Here is a 27,541-nt window from a genome sequence, read left to right as displayed (position 1 = left end):
GTCGTTTCTATGGCTGTAAATACATCATTTGATCATAAAAAATTTTGTTAAAGAGTATATTCTAGGAAACACAGGGTTAGACAATATGTCATATATTCAATTAACAGTTAATATCAGAAACTAATAAGTAACCAAAGAAAGTTTTCATTTGTATTTCTTGAGACACAGTGCAGTGTATCCTAGGCCAGAACTCAGACTAATTATCTGAGGCAGGGAGAGAAAAACAGTGTCCTCCTACCTTTCAGGCTCTCCAACCCTCCAGCTCCTAACATTTTTCTCTCCAAAACTTTATTTAATCATCACCTCTTTAAGCTTACGTATAATTGATTACAATGAATCATTTATCTGTTTCAGCGGTCGCCAACCTTTAGGACCACCGGTTGGCAACCACTGCTTTATTTTATAAATGCAAAGCATCAACAACACAATGATGAATTTTCTCATACCCACATCATCTGGATTTATTGAAAACTTTGCCAGTAAGTAAAGAACTAGGGTGGCTCAGTTGGTTAGAGCATCGTCCCATACACCAAAAGGTCAGGGCATATACCCAGGTTGTGGGTTTGATCCCCGATCTGGGCATGAGTGAGAGGAAACCAATTGATGTTTCTCATATCAATGTTTCTTCTCTTTCTCTTTCCTCTACTTCCCCTCTCTTAAAGAAGAAAAAAAGAACTAGGGTCACGTACCTGTTGACACATTTCTAGTTTCTTGGGCTACTTGAATTTCAATATGCTTGCCTATGTCTGCCTTATTTGGTGCATCTGCAACCTTTACAAATCCTTCACTGTCTTCCTTTAAGGGCGTGTCAGCAGGAAGTGCTGGCACATCTGAAGCAGCTGTTGATGCTGGAGTGGTAGCTTTAGATCCTCCTTGGCTAACATCAGAAAGTTCATCCTACGAATAAAAATAATTACAAAAAAATTTAAATAAGTAATTTAAACCATTGTTTAAATAGGTTAAGAAATAAACTTGCTGAGAGAAAAGTCTATTTAAAAAATACAGTAATAAAGAGTTGCTAATTATCAAAGGAAACCAATAATCTCCAGACTATTCAAATAATTGGGAAATAAATCATATTTGTTCAGGCATATATGATATTCTTTTAAACAGAAAATTGGAAGATAAAAGATTGGCAGTATTAGCAATAACATTATACCTTAACATCAACCTCAGAGTTTTTAATGGCAGTTGTGATAATGAACAATCATTTGATAGCAAAGACCTGCTTCACAACACTTAGGTCCTGGGTAGTAGCTACTTTGAAATAGCAGTGGGATAACAAGACTCTCCGATCTCAGGGAAGAGCTTTGTAGACAGTGCTGTTAAAACATCCCGCACACACAGTGTACCATCTGAAGTGCTTATTAAAGGGAGTATTTGTGAAATCAGGTAATTTGCACTTTAACAAGCAACTCAGGTGATTTATATACTCGCTAAAATTTGATAACTATTATTCTAGAATCCACAGATAGCTTTCAAACGCTACATGCCCAGATTAAGATTTTATACAAAAATTTGTGGGCCCTGCATTTTTCTGGGAAAAGAATCTACAACTTTTCTCAGATTCTCAGAGAGGTTTGTGACTTCAAAATAATTTAAAAACAGTTGTCCAATGACTAACAATAATAAGGCAGTTCTTTTTAAGCAAAGTAGCCAGAGCCCTGGCCAGATGATTCAGTTGGTTGGAGTGTCATCCCGTACATACCCTTGGGTGAGAATTTTTAAAATAATAATAAAAATAAAGCAAAGTAGCCAGGTCTTTGAAAAAAGTTTAGTAGTAGTAACAATAATAATGACTAAGGTAAATTTACCATTCACTAAATGTATGACTTTAGGTAAGTTATGTATTCTTTCCATACCTACATTTTCTCATCTGTAAAATAGGAATAATAGTACCTAATTCACAGAATTATTGTTATTCTATATGAAGAATCACAATACCAGATTTCAAGTAATACTACAAAGCCACCGTAATCCAAACAGCCTGGTACTAGCACAAGAACAGGCATATAGATCAATGGAACAGAACAGAGAACCCAGAAATCGACCCAAGCCATTACACTCAATATTTGAGAAAGGAGGCAAGAGCATACAATGGAGTTAAAACAGTCTCGATTCAATAAATGGTGCTGGGAAAATTGGACAGATACATGAAATAAAGTGAAACTAGACCACTTATAGCATACGCAAGGATAAACTCAAAATGGATAAAAGACTTAAATGTAAGTTGTGAAACCATAAAAATCCTAGAAGAAACCATAGGCAGCAAAATATCAGATATCTCTTGTAGCAGTATGTTTACAGATACATCTCCTAAGGCAAAGGAAACTAAGGAGAAAATAAGCAAATGGGACTACATCAAAATGAAAAGCTTCTGCACAGCAAAAGAAACCATCAACAAAACGAAAAGAGAGCCCACTGTATGGGAAGACATATTTGGCAATGATACACCTGATAAAGGGTTAATATCCAAAATATATAAGGAAGACAAACTTATCAAGAAAGACAAACAATCCAATTTAAAAAGGGGGAAAGGACCTGAATAGACACTTCTCCAAAGAGGACATACAGATGGCCAAGAGACATGAAAAAATGCTCAAAGTCACTGGTCATTAGAGAGATGCAAATTAAAACAACAATGAGGCATCACCTCACACCTGTCAGAATGGCTACCATCAACAAATCAACAGACAAGTGCTGGCAAGGATGTAGAGAAAAGGGAACCCTAGTGCACTACTGGTAGGAATGCAGACTGGTGCAACCATTATGGAAAACAGCATGGAGTTTCCTCAAAAAATTAAATATGGACTGCCATTTGACCCAGTGATCCCACTTCTAGGAATATATCCTAAGAAACCCAAAGCACCAATCAGAAAGCATGTATTCACCCCTGACTAGGGGTGAATGTGCCCTGACTAGAAATCGAACCATGACTCCTGATTCATAGATTGATGCACAACCACTGAGCAACACCAGCCAGGCAGTTTGTCTTTTAGACTCAACAATTTTAGGCCCAAAGAAAGTAAAGACAAAATTACAAAAGGTACCTTAGTCTCATGGATCCCACCATAACACTTATTACCTTATACTTTAAATTTTATGTTGACATTTCTTTCTCCCCAAGAAAAAGTTAAATGTCTAAAGCAGTAGTTATAAACCTCTTTTGATTTACAACTCTACAGCATAACAGAATCACAAAATTCTGTGTACATGTATTTTGTGGAATTTCATAGCTTCAGTTTGATTCCTAGCAGGAGTCTGTGATCCAAAGAAAAAATGAGGACCATAACTCTAGACACAGCTAGACAAAATAAATCTAGATGTAAATTATGTTATAGATTCAAGAAAATCCAGATTATTAAAGGAAATATGAATGTCCTGACCCTGAGGATATTTCTGAAGAAAGAGGACACTCTTTCACCTCACAGTCTGCCTGCTGAAGGGCTTCCAGGGACTGGGTTAACCGTGACCTAGTGGGTAGGAGATGTCTTATTTGTCTTTCTATCCCAAGTGCCCAGCATATTGAGCATAAGATGAAGTAGGCTCTCAACAGATGTTTGCTGTCTGAAGCTGAATGGGGCCCTGACTGAGGCTGAAGAAATCTGTTCAGGGAGGAGGCAGCCCCTGGTGAAATGACACACTGAGCTGTCTCCAGGATACATGCAGGTCATGCACATTCTGTCCTGAGGAAGCTGTTTGTACAAAGCATGCTAGCTCTCTTACCTAGCACTGTGTAAGTGTAAATTAGCTGCATTTCTACATGATTTACTATATTTTTCTCTCCCTTATTTCAAAATGCTGTCTTCAGAGGAGTAGTAAATTATAGATTATAGTTAAGGCCCTGGCAACCACTGTGAGGAAACAACTTTCTTTTATGTTTCAGTGAATAGCATCAGTAGTCTTCCAAACTGAGAACTTGAGGTTCTGAGATTAGCTGAGGAGTAACCAAATGGTCAATCACTTTTGTTTACTTTTTACAAAATGTTCTAAAACTCCATTCTCACCTCCAGGTTCAGGACTCATGCTGATCTGCTAAGAGGGAAAGATTATAAGAGAAAAGTATCATGTCATGTATTTACTAAATGTTAGCATATTTCTAAGTATCTCTGACTTATACTACCTCAGGATGACAAGACCCATCTTTCCATCACCTACCATGTTAAAGTGAGGGATTGGGGCTTTGTTTTATTTTGACTTAAAATCACACTTCCTTTTAAGCCTCTAGTTTAAGCAATATGGTTCAGAAGTCACCACGTGAATTATGTCTTACCTTATATTTTATCAATAAGCAGCTCATCACTTAACCCTTTTTTCTATTCGCACAACTGTATGAAATCTTCCTGAAATTTATTCTAATCATCCTTTTTAACATACTAAATATTCCAGTTTAGCATATATGGAAATGTTTACTGCATTTACCTTTCTCCTCCACATTGTTTCTGAAACTCCTAAATAAACACAAATAATCAAAGGGCGACCCAGATTTGTGCCTAGTCTTTATTTCTATCTGTATACTTGCCCTTTATGAGACAAAAGTATTTCTCTGAAACACAAAGCAAGTTTTAGATATTCTTGGTCTGGAAATTCATCAAAGACTTTTTAAAAAATATATTTTTATTGATTTCAGAGAGGAAGGGAGAGAGAGAGGGAGAGAGATAAAAACATCAATGATGAGAGAAAATCACTGATTGGCTGCCTTCTGCATGCCCCACACTGGGGACATGGGACTGAGCCCACAACCAGACATGTGCCCTGACCAGGAATCAAACCTGTGACCTTCTGGTTTATAGGTCAACACTTAGCCACTGAGCCACGCTGGGCTCAACTAAGATTTTTTGGTAATTCCCTCAAAAAGCCATAGATTAGTAAGACACGATTCACTTTACAGAGACCAGATTGCCTCTCCCTTAATGTTTGTTCAAGTGATCTTTGATTCTGGATTCTCATCATCCTTAACCCTCTCAACTATTCAACTAATCAATATCTAGATGGCTCTCTATATATAAAAATGAAAAGATTATGAACATTCATTTTTAAATGAAACGCAAGCTGCAGAAAAATACATAGAGCATAAACCCATTCATCTTTCAAAGACATTATTATCATCTTTGTGCATATATAAAGAAAAAGGTCTGGAGGATACACCAATGACTGGGGAGGAAGGGTGAATTTAGGGTTGAAGAAACTTACCGTTTTTACTTTAGATCAGTGGTTCTCAACCTGTGGGTCGCGACCCCTTTGGCGGTCGAACGACCCTTTCACAGGGGTCGCCTAAGACCATCCTGCATATCAGATATTTACATTATGATTCATAACAGTAGCAACATTACAGTTATGAAGTAGCAACGAAAATAATTCTATGGTTGGGTCACAACATGAGGAACTGTATTTAAAGGGCCAGAAGGTTGAGAACCACTGCTTTAGATTCTTCAGTACTATTTAAAATTGTGAAATTGTTAATATAATTTTAAAAATTATTCAATCTGTTTTTATAAACTATTTGGACTCTGGTTACCTTAGCAGCATTTCTAGTATTTGGCATTTTGCCTGACACAGTGGGCATCAACAAATATTTTTAAATGCAAAAAGCAAGGTAATTTTTCTTCAACAGGAGATATTTAAAGCTATTTTTCCCTATTCTAAAAGCCTGTTTAAACATTAAGTGTCAATAAGTATATAATAAAATTACGTGCCAATTTGCTTCAAAAGAAGCCACATTCGATATATATAAAACTTTAAACACCATCATATCTGAATATATTTTTTAGTTTTACCAATTTTCATTCTCAACAGACAATAGCATCTTTATCAACATATACAACCCAATAAAGTCTTGCCAAAAGGAAAAACTCACTTATAAACACCAACTAAGGAAGAACTAATTCCATTTCCCCTTCTCTAAGCATGAGCTTAAAGGGAGAGAAAGTATATATCTTACCGTTTTATTTGTCAATTATACCTCAATAAAACTGAATGAATGAACGAGTGAATGAATGAGTGAATGAATGAATAGGAAGAAAGCACAAAAAATTAAAAGGAGTAAATCTTCACCCTTTTTTTCCTTTCAAAGCCTAACAGTCATCTGTGTTTGGTTTCTAAAGTTATCAAATAAAGATATATGTGAGGAAAGAAGTTTATATATAAAAATTGATGTTATAGAAGAAATTTCTTATCCTCTATAACAAGCAAAAGCAACATGAAATATTACAACATATAATCCATTTTTCTTAAAATTGTATTTCTATTTTACCCTACCTTAAACACTAATGCAAAAATCCAAAAGGAGGTAATGCATAATATATAAACAAATGAAAAACCAAACTTAGGCATCAAAAAAAGTGCCTACAAGTAACCACTTTCCAAGCAACAAGCACACTTAGTGCCTCGATCTTGATTCCTAAATACCATTCTCCAATAGACGGAACAAGGGCTCCTTGGAGCAGCAGTCCATTGTGGGGCTGGGACAGAGAAAATATAAGAGCTTGGAGCATCTTACGGGGGAGGTGGGAGGAAGGGAGGACTGACTAAAAAAAAAAAAAAAAAAAAAAAAAAATAGGGTGGGGCATGTCAAAAAGGTTCAGGAGTCAACCTGAAAGAGCTCCTGATGTCCAAAGTTGGAACAATTTAAGCAACAAAAGAAATGACTGTATTAGCTAACCTACATAATAAAATAAATGCCATGAGTACAAATAGGAAGGAAGGAACAAACAAAAGAAGGAAGGGAGGGAGGGAGGGGGGAGGGAAGGAACACAGCTCTCCCTTACAGAAGAATTTTGGTTAATAAATGTAGAAGATGGAGAACATAGAAAAATTACTGTTGGAACACCACAGTAATAACTGTAGATAAGATCCACGGATGGATCCTAAAATCAGTGGGTGAAAGTTTGACAAATAGGACATTTGCACAATCCTCAAGTATATCCACCATGAATAATTATAAAGGGAAAAATAGTAACTTTACAATGGAGAGATCCGACATGCCCCAGCTGAAGTAAGTGACCAAGGTTAACATCACCCCTAAGGCATATTGCCTTTGCAGTATTCTTGCCAAAAATCTATAACTTTGATCTAATCATGAAGAGAAAAAAAAAAACAGAAAAGCCCAAATTGAGAGACATTCTATAATATAACTAACCAGTGCCCTTCAAGCCTTAAGGACATGAAAGACTGCGGAAATATCACACAGTGGAAGAGACTGAAAAAACATAACCCAATGTGGGATACTGGACCACGAAAAGGAAAGTCGTGGGAAAACCAACGAACTCCAAATAAAGTGTGCAGTTTTAGTTTAGCTAATGGTATTGTACCAATGTTAATTTCTTAGTGTGGATAACTGTACAATGGTCAGTTAACATTGGTGTGTGCTGGGTGATGGATAGATGAGAACTCTGGACTATTTCTGCCATTTTGCTGTAAGTCTAAAATATTTCAAAACAAAACATTTTTAAAACCTGGAAGCTTTAACTGTTTGAGAATTTAAAATTAAAGATGCATTTTATAAGAGGAATATTTAATTATAAAATATACAGGAATAAGGTTCAATTGCTATAGAGTATCAAGTTTGGGAAGACTAAAGAAATAGGAACAATTTAAGAACTTAACCACAAGTGGAGGAGGATGGAAAAATTCTTCCGAACAAGAATGCTGGCTCTGCTCAGACATTCCTGTTCTGCATGCTAAGCACATCCCCTGAAGAAGGCAGCACCCACTGACTACTGGCTTTACATACCAAACCCTGCTAACCAGAGCTCCTCACACAGTTCCACTAAAGTACTTCAAGTCATGTGGTTTAAATGAATTCTTTAAAAGTTTCACAAGTAGGTACCAAATACAATTGTTTTTTAGTTAAAATTGCTTTTCTCAGTTCTAAAAGTCACATTCTAGCCTGGCCAGTGTGACTCAGTGGTCGAACACTGACCCATGCACCAAAAGGTCACTGGTTTGATTGCTGGTCAGGGCACATGCCTGGGTTGCAGGATTGATCCCCGTGGGGCCATGCACGAGACAGCCAAACAATGATTCTCTCTCATCCACGTTTTTATCTATCTCTCTCTCTCCCTTCCCCACGCTTTAAAAATCAATAAAAACATTTTTTAAAGTCACATTCTAATAACAATTAACAACCCAGGAGACTCTTCAAAGGAAACAATATACATTTTTAGAGTATATACACACATGCATACACTCACACACGTGTCTTTAGGCATGTGTAGGAGCATATATATGTATAGGTACATATTCACACAGATGTGTATATCTGAAACCTGTGAAATCATTGCCAAACTGATACCAAACAAGGTCTAGAAAAAGCATATATTTAAAATGATACTTAAAACACTTCATTCTCTCTTTCCATATTTGGGCATAAGGGAGGGATATGTGAACTCTAAACTTATAAAGCAATAAAGAATTTATACAGCATTGCCAGTGAAAGTACAAATGGCTACAATTCCTTTGGCAGGTAATTTGGCAATATCTACCAAGATCTTAAATACATGCTTCTACCCAGCAATCCCACCTATGGGGATTATAAATACAAGTACAAAATTATGTACACAATTATCTACTGCAGCATTGTGAGTAATAGCAAAAGACTAGGAAAAACTGAGGTGTCACATTAATAGGGCAGATATTAATTGTAGTTGGAATATGTGATCCCATCCACCTGCCCCTCCTCTACTATTCTGATGTAGCATCTTCCCCCACACACTTGTTTTAAATTTCTCTATCTATTGGACTCTTCTTCTAAGCCTACAAACCACCCAGACTCTCCCATATTAAGAGTCCTTTTTCTCCACCCTGCCAACTCAAGTTATCCCTTTCCTCTCCTCCCACTGCAACACTTTTCATGAGTAATCTATGCTTTCTATTATTTCCTTCTTTCATAATTCACATTCACTCTAGTTAATGGCCCTGCAACTCAAAATGCTCAAACCTACACCTACAAATTCAGTCCTCACTCTACTTGACTTCTCCAGACAGCCGACTCTGCTAATAACCCTTCCATTCTAAAACTCTTATTGTCCCTTGACTTCCAGGGGTGCTGTCTCTGTGGCTTCTCCTCGCTGGCACTACAAAACCCCCGCCCCTGCCAATGCCTTTCTCTCTCCCCCTGTACATCTTCTGTCTCTTCAGTCTAGACTGCCCCCACCCACACCCCTGGACGATGCTGCATGAGGAAGAATCAGGCTTCCTCACCTGCTCAGACTGACACCCTATGGCTAGAGCCTAGGTTCAGGATCTGACACCCCTCTAGACAGGCTGTCCCTGGGCAAGGATGTCCTTCACACTGCCGACGTCCTGTCTACAGCAGGCTATCCAGACATGGGTACCCTCCTAACCCTGCTTGGGTTATGGCACCTACCTTACCCTACCTGGTAATTTTAGGAATGAAATGTGCAGAAAGAGAAGAAAGGCAGCTAATGCAATACTACACCACCTTAATAACTACAGTCTTATAATACGTCATGATATCTACAAGGGCAAATTCTTGCGGTTATTGCTCTTCTTCAAGACTGTTGTGGGTTATTCTTGGCCTTTTGTTCTCCAATTCCTTTATTTTCATCTTGCTCATAAATATAATTCAAGTGGATGAACAACCTTACCTTAACATTTTTGCTCATCCCCAGCCTTAACTTTTTTTTTATTATCTAGTTTTTAAAAAAATTTTGAAATCTTTAGTAAATCATTACTTTATAAGAATAAAATAGATAAAATCTAACTTATTGTTTCTCTTCTTTTTTAAAAAAATTTATTTATTTATTTTTATTGCTAAAAGTATTACAAAGGGTATTACATATGTGTCCTTCCCACCCACCCACCCCCGCCCTTGACAATCCCCTGGCCTCCCTTACCCCCCAGTGTCTTATGTCCATTAGTTATGCTTATATGCATGCATACAAGTCCTTCGGTTGATCTCTTACCCTCTTCCCTCCTGCCCCCCCAACCCTCCCTGGCCTTCCCACTGCAGTTTGACAATCAGTTTGAGGCAGCTCTGCCTCTGTATCTATTATTGTTCAAAAGTTTGTAATGGTCTTTATTATCCATGAATGAGTGAGATCATGTGGTATTTTTCCTTCATTGACTGGCTTATTTCACTTAGCATAATGCTCTCCAGTTCCATCCATGCTGTTGCAAATGGTAAGAGTTCCTTCTTTTTTACAGCAGCATAGTATTCCATCGTGTAGATGTACCACAGGTTTCTAATCCATTCATCTACTGATGGGCACTTAGGCTGTTTCCAGATCTTAGCTATGGTGAATTGTGCTGCTATGAACATATGGGTGCACATATCCTTTCTGATTGGTGTTTCCCAGCCTTAACTTTCATAATACATTCTAAACAGCACAGTTTTGGTCATTTTACATAAGAAACTGCTTTTTTACCAATTTCACAAGAAGCCCCCACCAAAACATTTTCTGTTAATGATGCAATATAAAACTCCTCTGCTTTCTGCCTTGAGCTGACTTCTGAACGAGACTTGAAGTTCTAGTTCCATCAACAGGGTATCAGAGGAGGCTTCATGTAAGCTGTGGCATTTAGAATGGTCTTGAAAGGGGGTATTTCTAGACTGGTGGTAACCTAAGCAGGATACAAATATTTATGTGGGCAACCCATAAAAGAAAAGCAAGTTCACGGAAGGAGTCAAGATTGGAGATTCAACTTTTTGAACATGAACGTGTGGGTGGCATTTATAGATATGGAACTTGAGCGACCCAGATTTGGTAGAGAAGAAGGCTGAGCTGTAAGCCCTGGGAATTCTAACGTTTAGAGGTCTCAAACCAGCAATGGGGAAGGAGCAGGAAGGAGTAGTGTCATGTGAGCAGAGTCAATAAAAACATTTCAAAAAGCAGAGTATTCAAATGTGTCAAATGCTGCTACAACATTCACTCTAGTTAATGGCCCTGCAAGAATTTTAAACTTTTCATTAGATTTATAAAGGTGATGTTTTGGGGAGCCCTGAGAAAAGGGATGTCAGTGCACTAGGTAAGACTGGCAGTCTCAGAAGTAGGGTGAAGATAAACCAATTGTTCCTCAAATGTGCCAAAGTCTGTCCCACCACAGAGCCCTCATAGATGCTATTTGATTATCCAGAAACACTCATTCATCCAGACATTTCCATGTACGTACACATCCCTCAGGTCAATGTACCAGTCACCTCCTCCGAGAGGCCTTCCCTCGCCATCCTAAAATAAGCACCCTCCCTACTAATTACTCTCTATTCCCTTATCTTGCTTTCTTTTAATAATATCTAAAAATACTTGAAATCCTATTATTTCATTTATTTACTTGTTTGTATATGATAAATGAAGGAATAGTATGTAGAAATACTTCTTTTTAAGGACAATGTGGACATTTCTCTAGGTGTATCATTCCTGGCAGATTTTCCAATACCTGAAGATATAACCTTATTGACTACAAATCTCTTACAGTGAGAAATTTTCGATATAGCAACAAATAAGGTCTATCACTTTACAATCACTGGCAAGACCCTTTGACTGCCATTCTTCTGCCACAAGGTTTCCCACAGTTCTGTTTTTTTAGTTATAACCCATCATGTGGTTTTCTCACAGAGCATTTTCATGTTAACTTCAATTCACAGAAAAAAACTGCTGGTAAAATTAATATTAATTCTTACCTGCATGCCTTAAATATACCTAAGTCATTTCCCAAGTTCTCAGGGGGAAATGAAAGTCGGCAATTACTTTAGAGATAGTCTAGTCTAGTTTCCGTCATGCACAGGAACCAAGACTAGTGGGTACATGCAACACAGACCACAGGTGAACTCTAAACTAACTCCCAGCCTTTCACAAAGTTAGAGAAAAAGACATCTGGTTAATAACAGGGCTTGGGTAAATAATATAATATGTCCTAATAGACATACTTGACAAACTATATATATATATGACTTTGTTGATTTTTAGAGAGAGAGGAAGGGAGAGAGATATATAAACATCAATGATGAGAGAGAATCATTGACCAGCTGCCTCCTGCAAGCCCCCTACTGGGAATCGATCCCACAACTCAGGCATGTGCCCTGACCAGGAATCGAACCAGTGACCTCTTGGTTCAGGGGTTGACACACAACCACTGAGCCACACCGGCGACAAACTAGACTTCTGCCATTTTTTAATGCATCACTATATTCCTGGAAATACCTATCTGTTGAGGCTTTATCTCGTTTAGTGTCTCAGAGGAGAGTGAGACGGGACTTTAAAAACTCTTTGGGGAGTACTTGTGCCTTAGTATCTCTGGGAGGACACACACAAAACACATATGCTTAAATCCATATTAATATTCTGTTAATCAGTTTATAACTTGCCAGTAAAGTTCTGTTACGGCCTGTCACTGGATTAAAACAAGAGAATTATAACAATCCTCTCTTAAGGTGCCATTTTGATAGTAATTAGAATATTGCTACCATGTGGCATACATTTTTTATGTATGAAAAGTATCCCTCCTACTTAATTTTGTTTTAGGAAAGGGACACAGCAAGTAGGCGATGGAGGGATGGGTGTTTTGGAAGATCTATTAATCCTACAGGCAGGCTAAAAAAGTCAGTATGACCGTAGGAGTAAGAATGAGTTTCCTGCTGGCATCACTGTGGACTGGTATCAAACAAGTGGACTGATACTGAGCAGCTGCATGATCAAATTCTAATAAAATGAGCAACAAGCAAAAGAGGGAAAAGGTGTGGTGAGTCAATGTTAAAAATATTTTTCAGGGGAAGAAAAGCTATTAAATATTGATTGGCTGCTTAAGTGTTTTGAGCATATTTCAAAGGTCAAGGATATGATTCGAAATGCCTCCACCTTCTAGAACTGAGAAACAGGCCATTTATATTATCCTACATGTCTTTCTAGCAACTAAAACAAATAATTCATTCAACAAACGTGTTCTGAGTGGTCACTATAGGCCCGGCACTTTTCTAAGTGGTAGGAATACAGCAGTAAATAAACTGCATGGATTTTATGTTCTTAGTGGAGAGAAACAAAGTCAATAACTAAATGACTTTGTATTAGAAGTACCCTAAAGCCAACCTCAAGTACTTAAGAGTATTGTAAATAATTTGGGGAAAAAAGAGAGCAGGAAAAGGAGATAAGATGTAAATAACTCATTTGTGTTCATTGTTATGACAGAGTAGATTTTATAATGTAACAATATTCTTTTATAACTAACATTCATAGGTATATAAATATTCCATGTTATAGATTACAGCTTTAATAGTTTTAAAAACCAATTATTAGTATATCTCCACTCCTAAAGTACATTATTTGTATATTATATTATATAACAGGGGTCCTCAAACTACGGCCCGCGGGACACATGCAAATACAAATATTGTATTTGTTCCCGTTTTGTTTTTTTACTTCAAAATAAGATATGTGCAGTGTGCATAGGAATTTGTTCATAGTTTTTTTTTAAACTATAGTCCGGCCCTCCAATGGTCTGAGGGACAGTGAACTGGCCCCCTGTTTAAAAAGTTTGAGGACCCCTGCTATATAATATATACTATACATATAATATATATAACTTATTGATGACAAGTTCTTGGTCAAGAATATAATCTAGGATAAATTAACACCAGGTCTTTTAAGTGAATCACAATGTACTTTTGGATATTTCTTTATGAAGGGTTTTGAGGAAGGAGCCGGTTTTTAAAAAAGTGAAACCCTACTGAATTGTAAACCAAAGATTTCAGGTGGCAATGACTTTCAATTCTAAAAAACAAAATTAAGTTCACTAGTCACTCCACCCTAAATTCATATAATGTAGCCTAAATCAAATAGAAATGTTGGTCATTAGTATCATTAACAACTTGAAAAAGAATAGTAAAAACTAAAACTCTTTGGGAAGAGCTCATTTCCAAAAGAAGAAAAGACATTAGTTTTACAACTAAAATGTATAAACTATTTCATTTTATTATGTTTTGGTTGTCCAGTACTTCGATTTTTGCTCATAAAATATAAACTGAAGTTTTCAGCAGAATAAAGCTTACCTTCAGGCTGGTATGAGAACGTGGCTGACTTAATTCCTGAAATTTCCATTGCTCTGATCCAGGGGTCTCTCCACCTTTCTGAGTGTCAGGTGTAAGCAATCCGTCTCCCGCAGGTAGAGGGAAAAGCCCTAGTGAAATAGGGCGTTCTTTTCTATATGGAGAGGGGAGGAAAAATTAAGCATTCATTCATTTTTTAAAATTCTTTATTCATCATGACTATAAGCAATACTCCTGGGTGGTTATTATTTTAGAATCATTACTCTTAAATAATATTGTCTGCCTATCTGAACAAGCAGACTTACCAAGAAAAAATATAGGTCCACAGAAGTTTAAATTAGCCCGAAGAGAAGAAATCAACTAAGAAAAGCAGTAAGAAATAATTTAGGAAATGTTACAAAGTACTGATGAGTTCCTTGCCCAGAAAGCAGCCTGGGGTCTGCTTTCACAGAGAGAATAAGTGCCAAGTTTTCACTCATGCTTAGGTTAGCCCTAGTGAAACTCATAACCTCTCCTTTGGAAGTGGTCCCAACCTCTGCCTCTAGACTTCCCAAGTCCTCACACTAACCCCAAGGTGTTTACCCAACCTTCTTCAGGGTATTCCTTTTCAGCCTGCAGGAAAATCAACATATGATCTAAATCAGGGCTACTGATTAAACAGCAAAAAGAGCTCAACAGAGTTCTATCCCATAAAGCAAGAACAGAAGCCATGTATGAGTTTCTTTCAATCACAGTACATATGAAAAAAACCATTGTCAGTTTTTCCAAACAAGGAGGCCAAAAATTCTATGAGAGACTGTAGAGTTTCCATTGCTTTGTGGGAAATTTCAATTAACAAGAGTTACAATTTCAATAATAATAGAATTGCAACAAGAAACTTGTCCTTTGCTGATGCAGAGAAGATTCAAAATCAAAGGGATTTGAAAACAAGCTACTGCAAGGTTATCCTAGGTCACTAACGCAGAAGTGTGGAAACTGGCAAGAAATGAGACACTAAAAGTTTGGAGCTCTACCCCTACTACTAAGACTGAATATAACTTAGAATAGAAACACTGAGGTTATAAATAAAAGTGGCAAAATATTTGGTTTTGCTAAATAAGTATTTTATTCTGTAAATTCATTTCTATACAACTTAAGCCACTTTTGAAATGTGCCCTCAATTAACACAAAGGGTTTCGCTAATGACAATCAGAAAAAGATTTATAAAACTGTCAGAAAACTTTAAGAAACTTTTAAGAAAGATTAGGTGAAACAAAGGGGTCCAGAGACTGCATTTTTAAAAATATATATATTTTACTGATTTTTTTACAGAGAGGGAGGGAGAGAGATAGTTAGAAACATTGATCAGCTGCCTCCTGCACACCCCCTACTGAGGATGTGCCCGCAACCAAGGTACATGGCCCTGACGGGAATCGAACCTGGGACCCTTTAGTCCGCAGGCTGATGCTCTATCCACTGAGCCAAACCAGTTAGGGTTAGAGACTGCATTTTATTAAGGTTGTATGCACAAGAAAATAAAATAGGACTTTATCAATTAGAGCTAATTATTCATCACTTCTTCACACTCAGGCTACTTTTCCTGTTTAATTTAGGAGGAAAATTTGAATGCAGGTAGTACACAATAAAGTACTAGATAATAATTAATGCCAAACCCAAGTTTGTGACAATGAGCCACCAAAATAACCAAATGACAAAAATTAAAGTAACTTGTCTACTATTCTATTTATACCAATTACTCCCAAATGCTGGTTCAGCAACAAAGTTTTCATAATTTCACTGCAAAAACAGGCATTATTTATTTCCTTAACGGATAACACAGAACATACTTTACACATATTCATTTCCGTATATCATAGAACGATTCTTTCTTGAGAATGACCCTTTTCTACATCTCTGCTTCTTTGATTTTAAAATGCTCTTTCTTTCATCAAATGATAATGACAGTAATTGGAAAGTGATTTTTTTTTAATGTCCATATTTGCCAAAAGTTGACTTGATGTTTATCCCTCAACATCAAGTTGAGGGATAATTTAAAGTTCTAACAGCTACTAGATGACTTCTTTTTTTTATCTTTTTTAATCATATCCTAATGACATAAACAAAAAGCTGACCGGGAATTTAATAGATGTGATTTATTTATTTATTTATTTATTTATTTATTTATTTATTTATTTTTAAAATATATTTTATTGATTTTTTACAGAGAGGAAGGGAGAGAGATAGAGAGTTAGAAACATCGATGAGAGAGAAACATCGACCAGCTGCCCTTGACCGGAATCAAACCTGGGACCCTTCAGTCCGCAGGCCGACGCTCTATCCACTGAGCCAAACCGGTTTCGGCAATAATAGATGTAATTTAATAGAAAGCTCTCTGACCCAAAATGCAAAGACAACCAGGAAGATATTACAGACATCATGTGAATCCATCAAACTGCTAACAGATATCAAAATACAGGCCAGTCATCAGAATGATCTTCTATATGAATGACAGCATATTCATTTTCCCACATCAAATACTACTGAAAAGTGTAAAACTACGGGGGAAGGAGTCTGCTGTGCATCCAAATGTTACTTTCCTACTCCTGTTAATTACAAGAATTATTCACACCTCTTTATCTTGATTTTATTAATCATTCAGATACTCTTCTACAGGGAGGGAACTTCCTTCAGAGATCGGCAGCTATCTGTCACTATCTGTCAAGAGGGCCAATGGTGCTCTGGGTTACACTGTGCCAACTCTTGAAAAATAACCTGACTACATATATCTTCTCTCCTCCTTTTACTGATAAATTACATAAGAGTTAGGGGAGGGAGAAGGCATGTAATTAATTATGCAAGTCAGTTAGAGTCCTACTTTTGAGAAGAAACCCCAAAAGGTGAACATTAGTTCGGTACTATGTTGGCATGCATGTTTAGTACTCTATGTATTGAATGCTTCAGTAAAACTCACAGAAGAAACTATAGAATGGAACACATGTGGGAAAGTATCAACGTGGCAGATTTAAACTTAAGATGTTTCAATGCCATTATTATCTAAAAACGAAGTTATCATCAACCCATTACATTCTTTTTAAACTGACTCAGTTCAATATATCCATTTTTAGTTGTTTATTGAAATGTTACCGTACATGCATAAATCACTTCACAAATATTCTTCAATTATATTAACATTTAAAATAAATAATCATTAATAAAATCTACTATATATATAAAGGACTGTAAAAAAAAGATTACATTTGTTCAGTACAATGTGATAAGCACTGAAACGAATAATTTATTTACATTATTGATTAATCCTCACAAGGAAATAGAGATTGTTTTCCCAGTTTTCAGATTAGGAAAAGTGATGCTCAAAGACTATAGACACTAGTAATTGGCAGCGATAGGTTTCAAAGTCAGACCTGTTTGACTCCGAGGCCCATGTACTTTCCTTGGAACTACCTGCTTCTTGACAATTTAATCTTCATATTGAAGACTTTTGTGTCAAGGAACTTTTCAATTTAATCATGTTATTTGATCAGTAAGATAGCTGGAGCTAAAATAGTTCTGCTAATAAGGGGGAACATATACTAGTAAGTAAAATATTATTTACTTGTTTAATTATATATCTTGCAACTGATCAAGTATAAAATAATTATTTCACCTGATTTTTGAAACTACCCTAGTGGGGTAAAAACCTCCAGGGCGGAAACTCTGGAACAAAGAAACTAAGCAATTTGCCAAAGGTCTACCAGCTAACAACACGTGACAGGACATGTGTATCTAACTCCAAAGCCTCTTGCCCTCCGCACAGCATAGCACTGACTTCTCAGACAGAATGGAAACCTAAGACAGCCTTTAAAATCAATCTCATTTTAATATTCTACATGTTCTTGAGTTAAGGTATATTTAATTTCCTAAAAGCCCAGGTATACATACACACACACACACACACACACACAAATCTTTTATATCCTAAAATATACACAAGTAATGAGATTTCTCCTGATTTTTATAAAATCAGGAAAGGAAATAAATGACCAACCATAAAATTTAATTTCTGGGTCTTAAGCTAATGTTGAACATGAATTGACCTGTGAAATAAAAAGAACACATAGAAAGAATTTACTACTTTAATTCTTTTTTATTTATCTAAATCCACAATTAGGAGTTAAGTATTTTAAACATTTAAATAATAAAAGCTATGCACTATGTACCTTCATTTAAAACCATAGGCAAAGTAGAAAGCTGAACAAGTCAGATAGCTTTAATTTGATGAGTTAGAAACAAAAGAAACCAAGACCTTACCTCTCTAAAACGTAGAAGATGGTTCTTATAGGGTGAAAGCAGAGTGAGCAGCAGAAAAACTACAGAGATTAATGACTACCCCCACAAGCAGGCATGAATATTTGTCACCCAAGTCTACAAAGAAAGGGCAACATCTGACTAAACAATAGTGAATAGGCTTTGTAAAGCTTTCACAACTTTGATGTGTAGATAATGGAGGAAAATGCATTTCTTGCCCTGAAAGGTTTATATCCTTTCACTTAAATACAATTTAGAAGGAAAATTAATTTAAATTGTCAGTTCTCATTAGTTGCTATCAAAATTTGTAAAAATAATGACTGAACCTCTATCAGTCAAAGGATAACTGAAATAAAATAAACACCTACGGCCTGTGTCTAATAGACTGCAAGTCCCAGCATGAAAGATATTTGCCCCTAAATGCTCAGATGCTAACCAGAGGTTGTATAAACTTGGGCTGGAACTCCACTTCTGCTCTCCCCTCGCTCTTTCAACACTCTGCTTAAAGCAAAACCACATTGACCTTGCACTTGTAGGTTAAGTACGATATGAAAACCCTTTTCCTAAGTCCAACGTTTCCAAACACAAAGCAGCATCCCTAAGTGATGGCCTCCAAATGAATACAAGTAAAAATAGAAATCCTAGCTTCAGGCCATTTTCCATTGTTTCAATCTGCAACAGAAATGGTTGCAAAGCAGACCCATGAAGCTAAAAAAATTGAGAAAAACCAACTAAACAGGGACTGTTAAGAGAGACTGGAGTACCTGAGTATCCTTGGTAGGTTCTGCGTCAGAGCTGGCACACCGGTAGAAATAGAAAAGTGCACAAGCAGCAAAACAGAGAGAGATACTAAGATCGCAGAATTAATGACCACCGCCCCGCCAACAAAGCCAAACACCAACAGCAGCATGCATCCGGGACTCATGGCGCTGTGCGGGCATGGTGAACCACCCGAACCAGGAGGCCTACACGGGGGCCGGAGGAGTATCTTTGTAGTGAGGAGCTGTCATTCAGCTGCTGCCACGAAAACAATGCCATCAGCAGCAGCTTTCCACTCCATCCTGCAGCAGCTCCGAAGCGATGACGTCACCCCGTTCTCCCCACCTCAAAGCCAGAGAGCTGCTGCTCCTAGCATTTATGCAGCTATCCTGAGCGACAGGCAGCTTATTAACTACGTTCCTCTCCACCAAGAGTCCTGGCCTTAGCTCATTGGCTACAATGCTTGGAGATCTACATAATTTATTCACACTCCTACATCAAACAGAAGTCTCACTAGCTAACCCTTTCAAACGTGCCTCTCTCTAACAAAAAGGACTTTAAACCAGGAGGATTGGAAAATTTTCAGCATTCCCACAAATCAGAATTTAAGCCTACTGTAATATACATTATTAGAAAGCAATCAAAATATCTCGATAATGCTGCTTATATGGAATGGCTCACAATTTACATCTGAAATAATGAAAGCTGTTTCTGTTTTTCTATGCTATTCTTTACTATAGCATTCCAACCACAGTGGAGAGCTTTTGAAACAGCCTAACTATTGTTCCAGGATTAAAGAGCAGAGAGAAACAGACATAGACAGGTTATTTCGCTTTGTTCTCAAGGCAAACGTATAACACAGCTTACCTAATTCTACTATGAACTGCAGATTCTAGTTGTTCACTCCCTGAGAGCTGATGAAGTTTTGTCCTTTCTAAGTGTTCCATATAATTATGGATCATCTGTTTTGAAGAAAAAAAATACACAAAAATTTAAAAATAATACCTGGAATAAAACAAAAAGAACACTTTTTTTTACACATTTCTTATTTATCAGATTATCCATAATTCCATATAAGAGAATATTGGGGCGAAAAAATGGGGGGGGGTCATGAAGGAGGTGGAAGAGGGCAAATGGGGAGTAAATGGGAAGGAAGAGAGACGACTTTGGTGATGGGCGCACAATGCAGTATGCAGATGTTTGACTTGTGCACTTGAAACCTGTATGGTGTGGTTAACCAATGTCACCTCAATAAAATTTTTTTGAATGGCAAAGGAATATGCAAATGCTACATTTAAGGACGCTGGTAGCCATAAAAGTAGCCAACATATTGCTTAGCACTGCAAAAAGCTATTTTTCACATTGTGATGCTATTAAATGATATAATTTTGACATAAATAGCAGAAATTAGGATATAGACACTGGGGAGGAGGTGATATGAGATAAGTGGTAAAATAAATAATAGAGGGCATCTGAGAAGTCCATTCAGCAAAATGGAAAACAACAAAGAAATTAACACTTGAGAAGAAATTGACAAGGAGAAAATCTGAGGTGTCCTCAGAAGAGCTTTTAGCTGTGAAAGTTTTTTATTTAACAAAACCAGAATAAAGGAGACATATGTAATACTCTTTGTAATACTTTAAGAAATAAAAATTATTAAAATAATAAAAAAAAAAACAAAAAAAAAAAACCATACCCTTATGTGGTGATTCTATTTTACAAAGGATTCAGAGTATGGATCACTCAATTAAGTAATTAAATTAAATGCCAATGTTTTTATTTCTTATTTCTACATATTTAGTTGAAAAAATGCTAATATATTTTCTCCTTTGATTGCTAATTTACTGGTATAATTACTTAATGTAATGATCTATAACAACAGCACATTAAAACAAATAAAAAAATCAGAGCACTGAAAAAAAAAAATCAGAGCACTGAATTTGTGTCTTGGATACACAGGCTGAATATGGAAGTGAAAGCTTCAAGAATATCAAGTACATAAACTGCCAAGAAATGCTACAGTCCTATTTAATTCTTAATAATCTATAGTTCCATTTTTAAGAAACCTAAATCTGGCATTAGCATATGTAAAATGCAACAAGTTTCAATCATAAAATCAAAAAGGCTATTCTAGATACTAACATGATATAAATAAGAAAAATGAATTTTAAAAAATAACAAAAGGCCAAACCAATGGACATGGACAACAGGGGGATGAGAGCATGAGTGGGGGGCGGGGGGGAGGTTGGGCGTTAATGGGGGGGGGGGGGGGATGAGGACACACTTGTAATACCTTAACCAATAAAGAAATTAAAGATTAAAAAAAATAACAAAAGATATGTCAGCAATTTAAAGGGATGTAAATATTAAGAGTAGGACATAAAAAAAAAAAGGTTGATATCTTTCTTGGGAATATTGCCTGAATTCTTAAAACTGTAGCTTGAAATATCTTTGGAAATTTCTAAACTTTAGTGGTATTTAATAATTTAAATATTATTGTAATCTAAAGAAAACTATTGACAGAAAAAAAATTTAACAAAAATTTGTTTTTTAATTTTAAAACCTGCTTTTGTTGTTTACTTGGTGTTCATGTACCATCATTATATATAAATCAATTTGAAAGTTATTAATATAAAGTAAACAAAACAGTAAACTCTGGTGCATGAATTAAGATGAGTAATTCTATTGAATCAAACATAAAATAAGTAATTAATCAAGTTTTTCCCCACTAAGACTAACCCAAACAAGAAATCGGTCAGGCAAAGAAATATTAATATAAAATTGCATGAATATGGTATGTGAAAGTATTTTTTAACTTTTAAATTTATATACTTATTTTAAATTTACAGATTTTCTCTTTACCACCACTTAACAGTTTTGCAAAAATACAGGTTTTGTCTTTGTCTTTGTGTCAGCAAGCCAGAAATAATGAGCTGTTTTCTTCTTGTATCTGGAAGAACTTTAAGGGAAAAAATTTAAGTGAGACTAATATAACAAAGTGATGTTGGGCCAAATAGATATCAATTTACATCTTCAAATGGTTTTTAAAAGCCTAAGTTGAATTCTTTTATACTGGATAGTAATCATATAAAATTGATTAATTCAAATGGAAGAATCTAAGTTTCATTAAGCAATTCAGATGAATTGCTAGCTATGGTCAACTATGTTCTAACTGCCATTAGCTGATTGGCTTTGGGGCCAGAATTCAGGCCCCTCTGATTCAGTCAACTGAGCAGGTAAGCATTATAGCTTGCCTTTTAGTCTATTCTGTAGGCAATAAGCTCATTGTCCTTTCTTCCTCACACCCACAACCCCACCCTCAAGCATTTACTGACGCCTGAAATAAAACATGCACTAATTCTATAAATGCACAAAAGAGTAGAAAAATAAATTATACAATAAAAAAATAAATTTTAACTACAGGGCTTCACAATGTAGCTCTGGTCTTTAAAAATCATGATTGGGAGGGCAGGATCAGTGGTGCTAGATAGAAGAGAGAGGTAAGAGGAAAATGGGATATGATTAGGCAAGCTACTACTGGGTCCACCAGCCCCATCCCTCCTGATCTCAGGTATGCTCATTTATTCACACAGAGTCAGGTGTCAATTCCAAAACCCAAAGCTAGAGTCATGAAGAAGGATTCCAAGCACACTGTCTGGAAAATCCCAATCCCCTCCCACCTGGAAAAATCTTCACAGCTTTGACTAAAATGGAAAAGCAAGGCAATAGTGAGGCATGGATCTCTTTCGTCATCTGACCTTGAATCTTTCCATATGCAGCCCAAGAATCATATATCTATATCTGCAGAGTTTCTCTTCTTAAAGTTGTTGAGAGAGCATAAAGCAAAGAGGCACAGAAAAACTTCTAGTGCATTTAACATCCATGTATTCCACAACCTAAAAGCGTTATTGAAAATTCAGGCAATGGAATCAGACAGCCTAGGTTCAAATCCAGTCACATCCTAGCATGGGATTTGGGACAAATCATATTCTCTTTCAAAACTTCAATGTGTAAAATGGTTTGGTCAGAGGATAAAATGAGAATGCATTTAAACACTCCCTGATGTAAGACCAGGGTTCAAGTTTTCGGTGAGTAATATTAGGAGTATGTACATATGTGGCCAAGTGCCTCACAATTACTTGATGTTTATATTTCCTACACTGCCCTCTTCTTCTTCTTTTTTTTTTTTTTAACATATTTTATTGATTTTTTACAGAGAGGAAGAGAGAGGGTTAGAGAGTTATAAACATCGATCAGCTGCCTCCTGCACACCTCCCACTGGGAATGTGCCCGCAACCATTGGTACATGCCCTTGACCGGAATCGAACCCGGGACCTTTCAATCCGCAGGCCGACGCTCCATCCACTGAGCCAAACCCGTTAGGGCAGCCCTCTTCTTTAAGCACGTGTTCTTTTAAACAAATTCAGTAATGTGTACAAAATCTTGGATTTGACTAGAGAACAAGTTATTCACTCACCAAAGAAGCCATAGATTCCCCCTAAGCAGTAAAAAGTGATATTTAAACATTTTTGTGCCTATTTTATAAGCTTACCTGAGTTGGTAGTAATCATGAAAAAAATGAAGGTTGAGTCCTTTCTCTGAAGGTTTCCAGAATTTACCTTTAAAGAACACCTGGTTCATTAATATTGGATAGCTATTTATAATTGCTAATTAAATGATATTTCTCCTACAGAAAAATGGGGACTAGAGTGGAACACCCCACATTTCAAAGCAGCTACCTCTGTGTTACATAAATCTTCCTAGAGGCAGAGCAAAATAAAGAGAGCCTACTAGTATCAGGGCAGAGGACAGAAGCTGCTTGTGCCAGAGGGAGGGGCCGGATGAAAAGAGCTGCCTTGCTTCATGTGAAATTTACTGCCCAGGCCCAGCTCTCTGAATTGGTATTTAAGATTTCTCCTGAGATCTTTTTTTCTTCTTGGACTGTCCTTCTCTGAAGGAACAGGACAGAAAAATTATTACAGCTTTTTACTTCAAGGTGTCAGGTTTTTCTGTAGCAACATCACTTTTATTAAATAAATATGTGAGAAAAAATATGAAATTTCACTTTACAGTGATTTTTCAAGAATGCATGTATTTTAAGCATGCTTCAATTTAACACATCCTAATTTAGTAATCATCCATTATTACAAAGGTTAGAACTTCAATGAAAAAAACCAAAAGGATTATTCATCACTATCAATTATTTCTGGTACATAAACATATTCCTGCTTATAATTATGGCATTGATAAGCACTACATACAGGGCATTGTTCAGTCACTGAAATGAATGATGTAAAAAGAACCAAGAGCCCTAGCCAGTTTGGCTCAGTGAACAGAGTGTCAGCCCACAGACTGAAAGGTCCCAGGTTCAATTCAGGTCAAGGGCATATACCTCATTTGTAGGCTCCATCTAGGCTCTGGTTGGGGCATGTGGGAGGCAACCAATCCATGTGTCTCTCTCTCTCTCACATCGATGTTTCTCTCTCTCTGTCTCTCCCCCCGCCTTCCACTCTCTCTAAAAATCAATGAAAAAATATCCTCAGGTGAGGTTTAACAAAATAAAATTTAAAAAGAACCAACAATAGGCCTTTACCAATCATTTTTTAACAGTCTTGATATCCATCAAGTGCCATCTCATTAAAATGTGGACATTGTTCTCATACCGAAAAGGCTGCTGGGAAGCTGTTCCTGCCTTCCCAGAGCGCTATGGTTCCAGCCTCTTGTGGCCAGTCTTTTCCCTCTGCCACTGAATTCCAATTCTGTGACACTTCATGCTTCGTGTGTGGCTATATAAGCTAAGATAGTAATAATCGAACCTTATGTGCCAGGAAGAAATTCAAACCTCTCTCCAAGAAAGCATTAAGCACATTATTCCAAAGTAAATGAAACTGGGTGCAGTGGGTTTTATCTTCCTAAAGCGACAATCTATAGGTCTCTACCAGAGGTAAGATAAGAGATTACACAAACGGGTGAAAGAAAATGGAAGCAGAAGACTGGAACCATCCCAATCATGGGAGAGGTTGGACTAGAAAGGGAAAAAGAGAAATTCTCATTTTTTCCTTAAACAAATATGAAAATTCTGTATGTTTAGATATGTGACCCTCAGACTGATCATGATACACCAGAAATGATTTTCACATTAAGGAGATACAAACAAAAGCAACAAATAAAAGGCTGACAATCATAAAAAGAAGGTTAAAAAAAACCCTCAAGTACATTTCCTAATTTGCTTTGGAGAGATTATGTGCTGGGGTTGTTACTTTAAAATACTAAAAATTATTAAAACTGTAACTTTAAATATATAAGTGCTATATTTCATCCAGAAAACCTGTTTTAGAGTCATTTCCATTTAATACATTATAATTTGTGTTTATGTTGTTATAAGCTTAATGCAAATAAGTCCTTTATACTGGATTATAACTATAAAGACTCCTACACGTAATTTACCAATCCATCATTTCTCAACTGTTAACAGAATAAATTAAATCAATTCTCTCATACTAGCAGTGTGTATACTTTTTAATATGCACACAGAAGCTTTTACTTGGTTAGCCAAAAAAACAACTATTAGAGGCACACTAATTCATCAAATGAAAAGGTAATTTCAAATAAAAAATATGTTAGAAGTCAACATTTGGTAATTAGGCAAATGTTATATGAAATTTAATGTGTTCTTAAAATAAATCTCCAAGAAATATACTAACTGATTTTCAAAGAAAAATTAAGACATAATTTTAAGGTTATGTTTTTAATCTCAATATTAGCATATAAGAACAACCCAGAAACCCACCTCAGTGTGTCTTTGATGTAATGCATTATATTCCTTCTTCAGTTCTGCTTCTCTTTCTTCAAGTCTGCTAACTGAAATTAAGATACATACACTTAATCAAAACAAAATAGAAAAAATTCGCTTGAAAATTCCATCTTAAAATCTTGGAATGGGTTATCTATAATCCTTAGCAACTTTAGGGCTCAGTGTTCCATATGAAATTCTTCACAAAGCTAGTAACCTCATTTTATCATCCCTAACAAACAGAACTTTCAGAGGGGGGGATAAATTGGATTTTAAAAAATTAAACACCAGATTGCTTTTCCTAATATCCATGTTTATCAAGTCATCGCCCTAAATAGGTTTTTAATATGATATAAAATTAAGTCTTTCAACAACACTTTACAAATCATCTCAAAGAAGTTTTAACCCAGGATCAGGGCCCAAATCATTGATTTCTAACATTATTCAAGCTCTTTTTCCCTACTGAGCCATATGTGAAAAAGTCATTGTTTGTAAGCACTTTTTCTCCTTCAGGTCTTAATTTCAGGGACTTATCTTCTTTTACTTAGCTCCCTCTGCTGATGGAGTTTGTGAGTGGCACTGATTTGGAGTAGTACTCACAGAGTATAACTTTATGATATACATATACATACATATACATACATACATACATACGTATGTATGTATATATTTACATTTTTTACTAGAAAAAAAGTCTTTGAAAAAGTTTTAGAATGTTGGGACAGGATTTCACAGGAAAGGGTGGTAACAGAGAGGACTGATTCTGATAGGAGGTGGAGCTCAGGCAGGACCACAAAGAAACTACAGCACTAAAGACAGATGGTGAGGAGAGTACTGGGCACTGTTACCACAGAGACGGGAACACGAATCGTGCTGGTGGTAAGACAGAGGGGAGACTGGCCAGCCTGGTGGAGGCCACACTGACTAAGAAGCAGTGGGAGATAGTCTGCTGGGAGAAATAAAACTGGTGCTAACAGAGCTTGTAAAGGTAGATACTCAGTCCTAGCTGGTTTGGCTCAGTAGATACAACGTTGGCCTGGGGACTGAAGGGTCCCGGGTTTGATTCCAGTCAAGGGCACATGCCCAGGTTGTGGGCTAGATCCTCAGGAGGGGGCGTGCAGGAGGCAGCCGATCAATGATTCTCTCTCATCATTGATGTTTCTAACTCTCTCTCTCTCTCTCTCTTCCCCTTCCTCTCTGAAAGCAATAAAAATGTATTTTTTAAAAAGGTAGATACTCATTTAAGTCTGTTTGAAAGCCTGATATTAATTGGACATGCTCTCTTCGTGTAAGGGTCGGCCACCTACAAACAGGCAAGGCTGCATCAGAGGGTTGTAGAATTAACTACTGTGAACTATCACAGCACACATACAGATGTTTTCATATGCCTAATGTTAACACATCAGAGACCAAACAACACATAGTGTGTGCTGTCGCTAAACTCGTGTTGGTTTGTATGGCTTTACTTGCCACCTTTGTTTGAATATTTTGAAAATATGTCACTAATTTGGAAAACTGTAGCTCTGACTTTTGTTTCTAATGAAGCCTCTATGTTGGCTCATTAAATTTACACCTGCGAATAAACACACACTTTAGTTCCCATGGTGCACACTTTATTGTGCCAGGCAAGGGTTGAGAACATGTGCTACTCATCCTGCGGCTGCAAGCAATAAAAAGCAAACTTGTAATGCAGATGTGCTGTGATA

The 27,541-nt window shown here is 36.6% G+C and overlaps 1 protein-coding gene across 4 annotated transcripts in view; it reads right to left on the bottom strand.

The window, feature by feature from the left end:
- The window catches only part of SPAG9 (sperm associated antigen 9), a 104,617-nt gene that overhangs the window by 43,161 nt on the left and 33,915 nt on the right, over nucleotides 1-27,541 (bottom strand). For 2 of the 4 annotated variants that reach the window (XM_070394416.1, XM_070394417.1), the window contains exons 3-6: nucleotides 25,833-25,903; nucleotides 19,910-20,004; nucleotides 14,003-14,153; nucleotides 690-897 (exon numbers count right to left, since the gene is read on the bottom strand). In XM_070394416.1, the coding sequence (XP_070250517.1) occupies nucleotides 690-897; nucleotides 14,003-14,153; nucleotides 19,910-20,004; nucleotides 25,833-25,903 (525 nt within the window). Of the gene's footprint in view, nucleotides 1-689; nucleotides 898-14,002; nucleotides 14,154-19,047; nucleotides 19,401-19,909; nucleotides 20,005-25,832; nucleotides 25,904-27,541 lie in introns of those variants that run through there. The other 2 variants (XM_070394418.1, XM_070394420.1) reach the window with 2 other exon arrangements.

Source organism: Myotis yumanensis, unplaced genomic scaffold (assembly GCF_028538775.1).
Source record: "Myotis yumanensis isolate MYYU_CA2020_CCGP unplaced genomic scaffold, mMyoYum1.0.hap1 SCAF_16, whole genome shotgun sequence".
In the NCBI taxonomy this organism is placed as follows: domain Eukaryota; kingdom Metazoa; phylum Chordata; class Mammalia; order Chiroptera; family Vespertilionidae; genus Myotis; species Myotis yumanensis.
The sequence above is the reverse complement of the archived record's forward strand: the minus strand, read 5'-3'. Positions and strand labels throughout refer to the sequence as shown.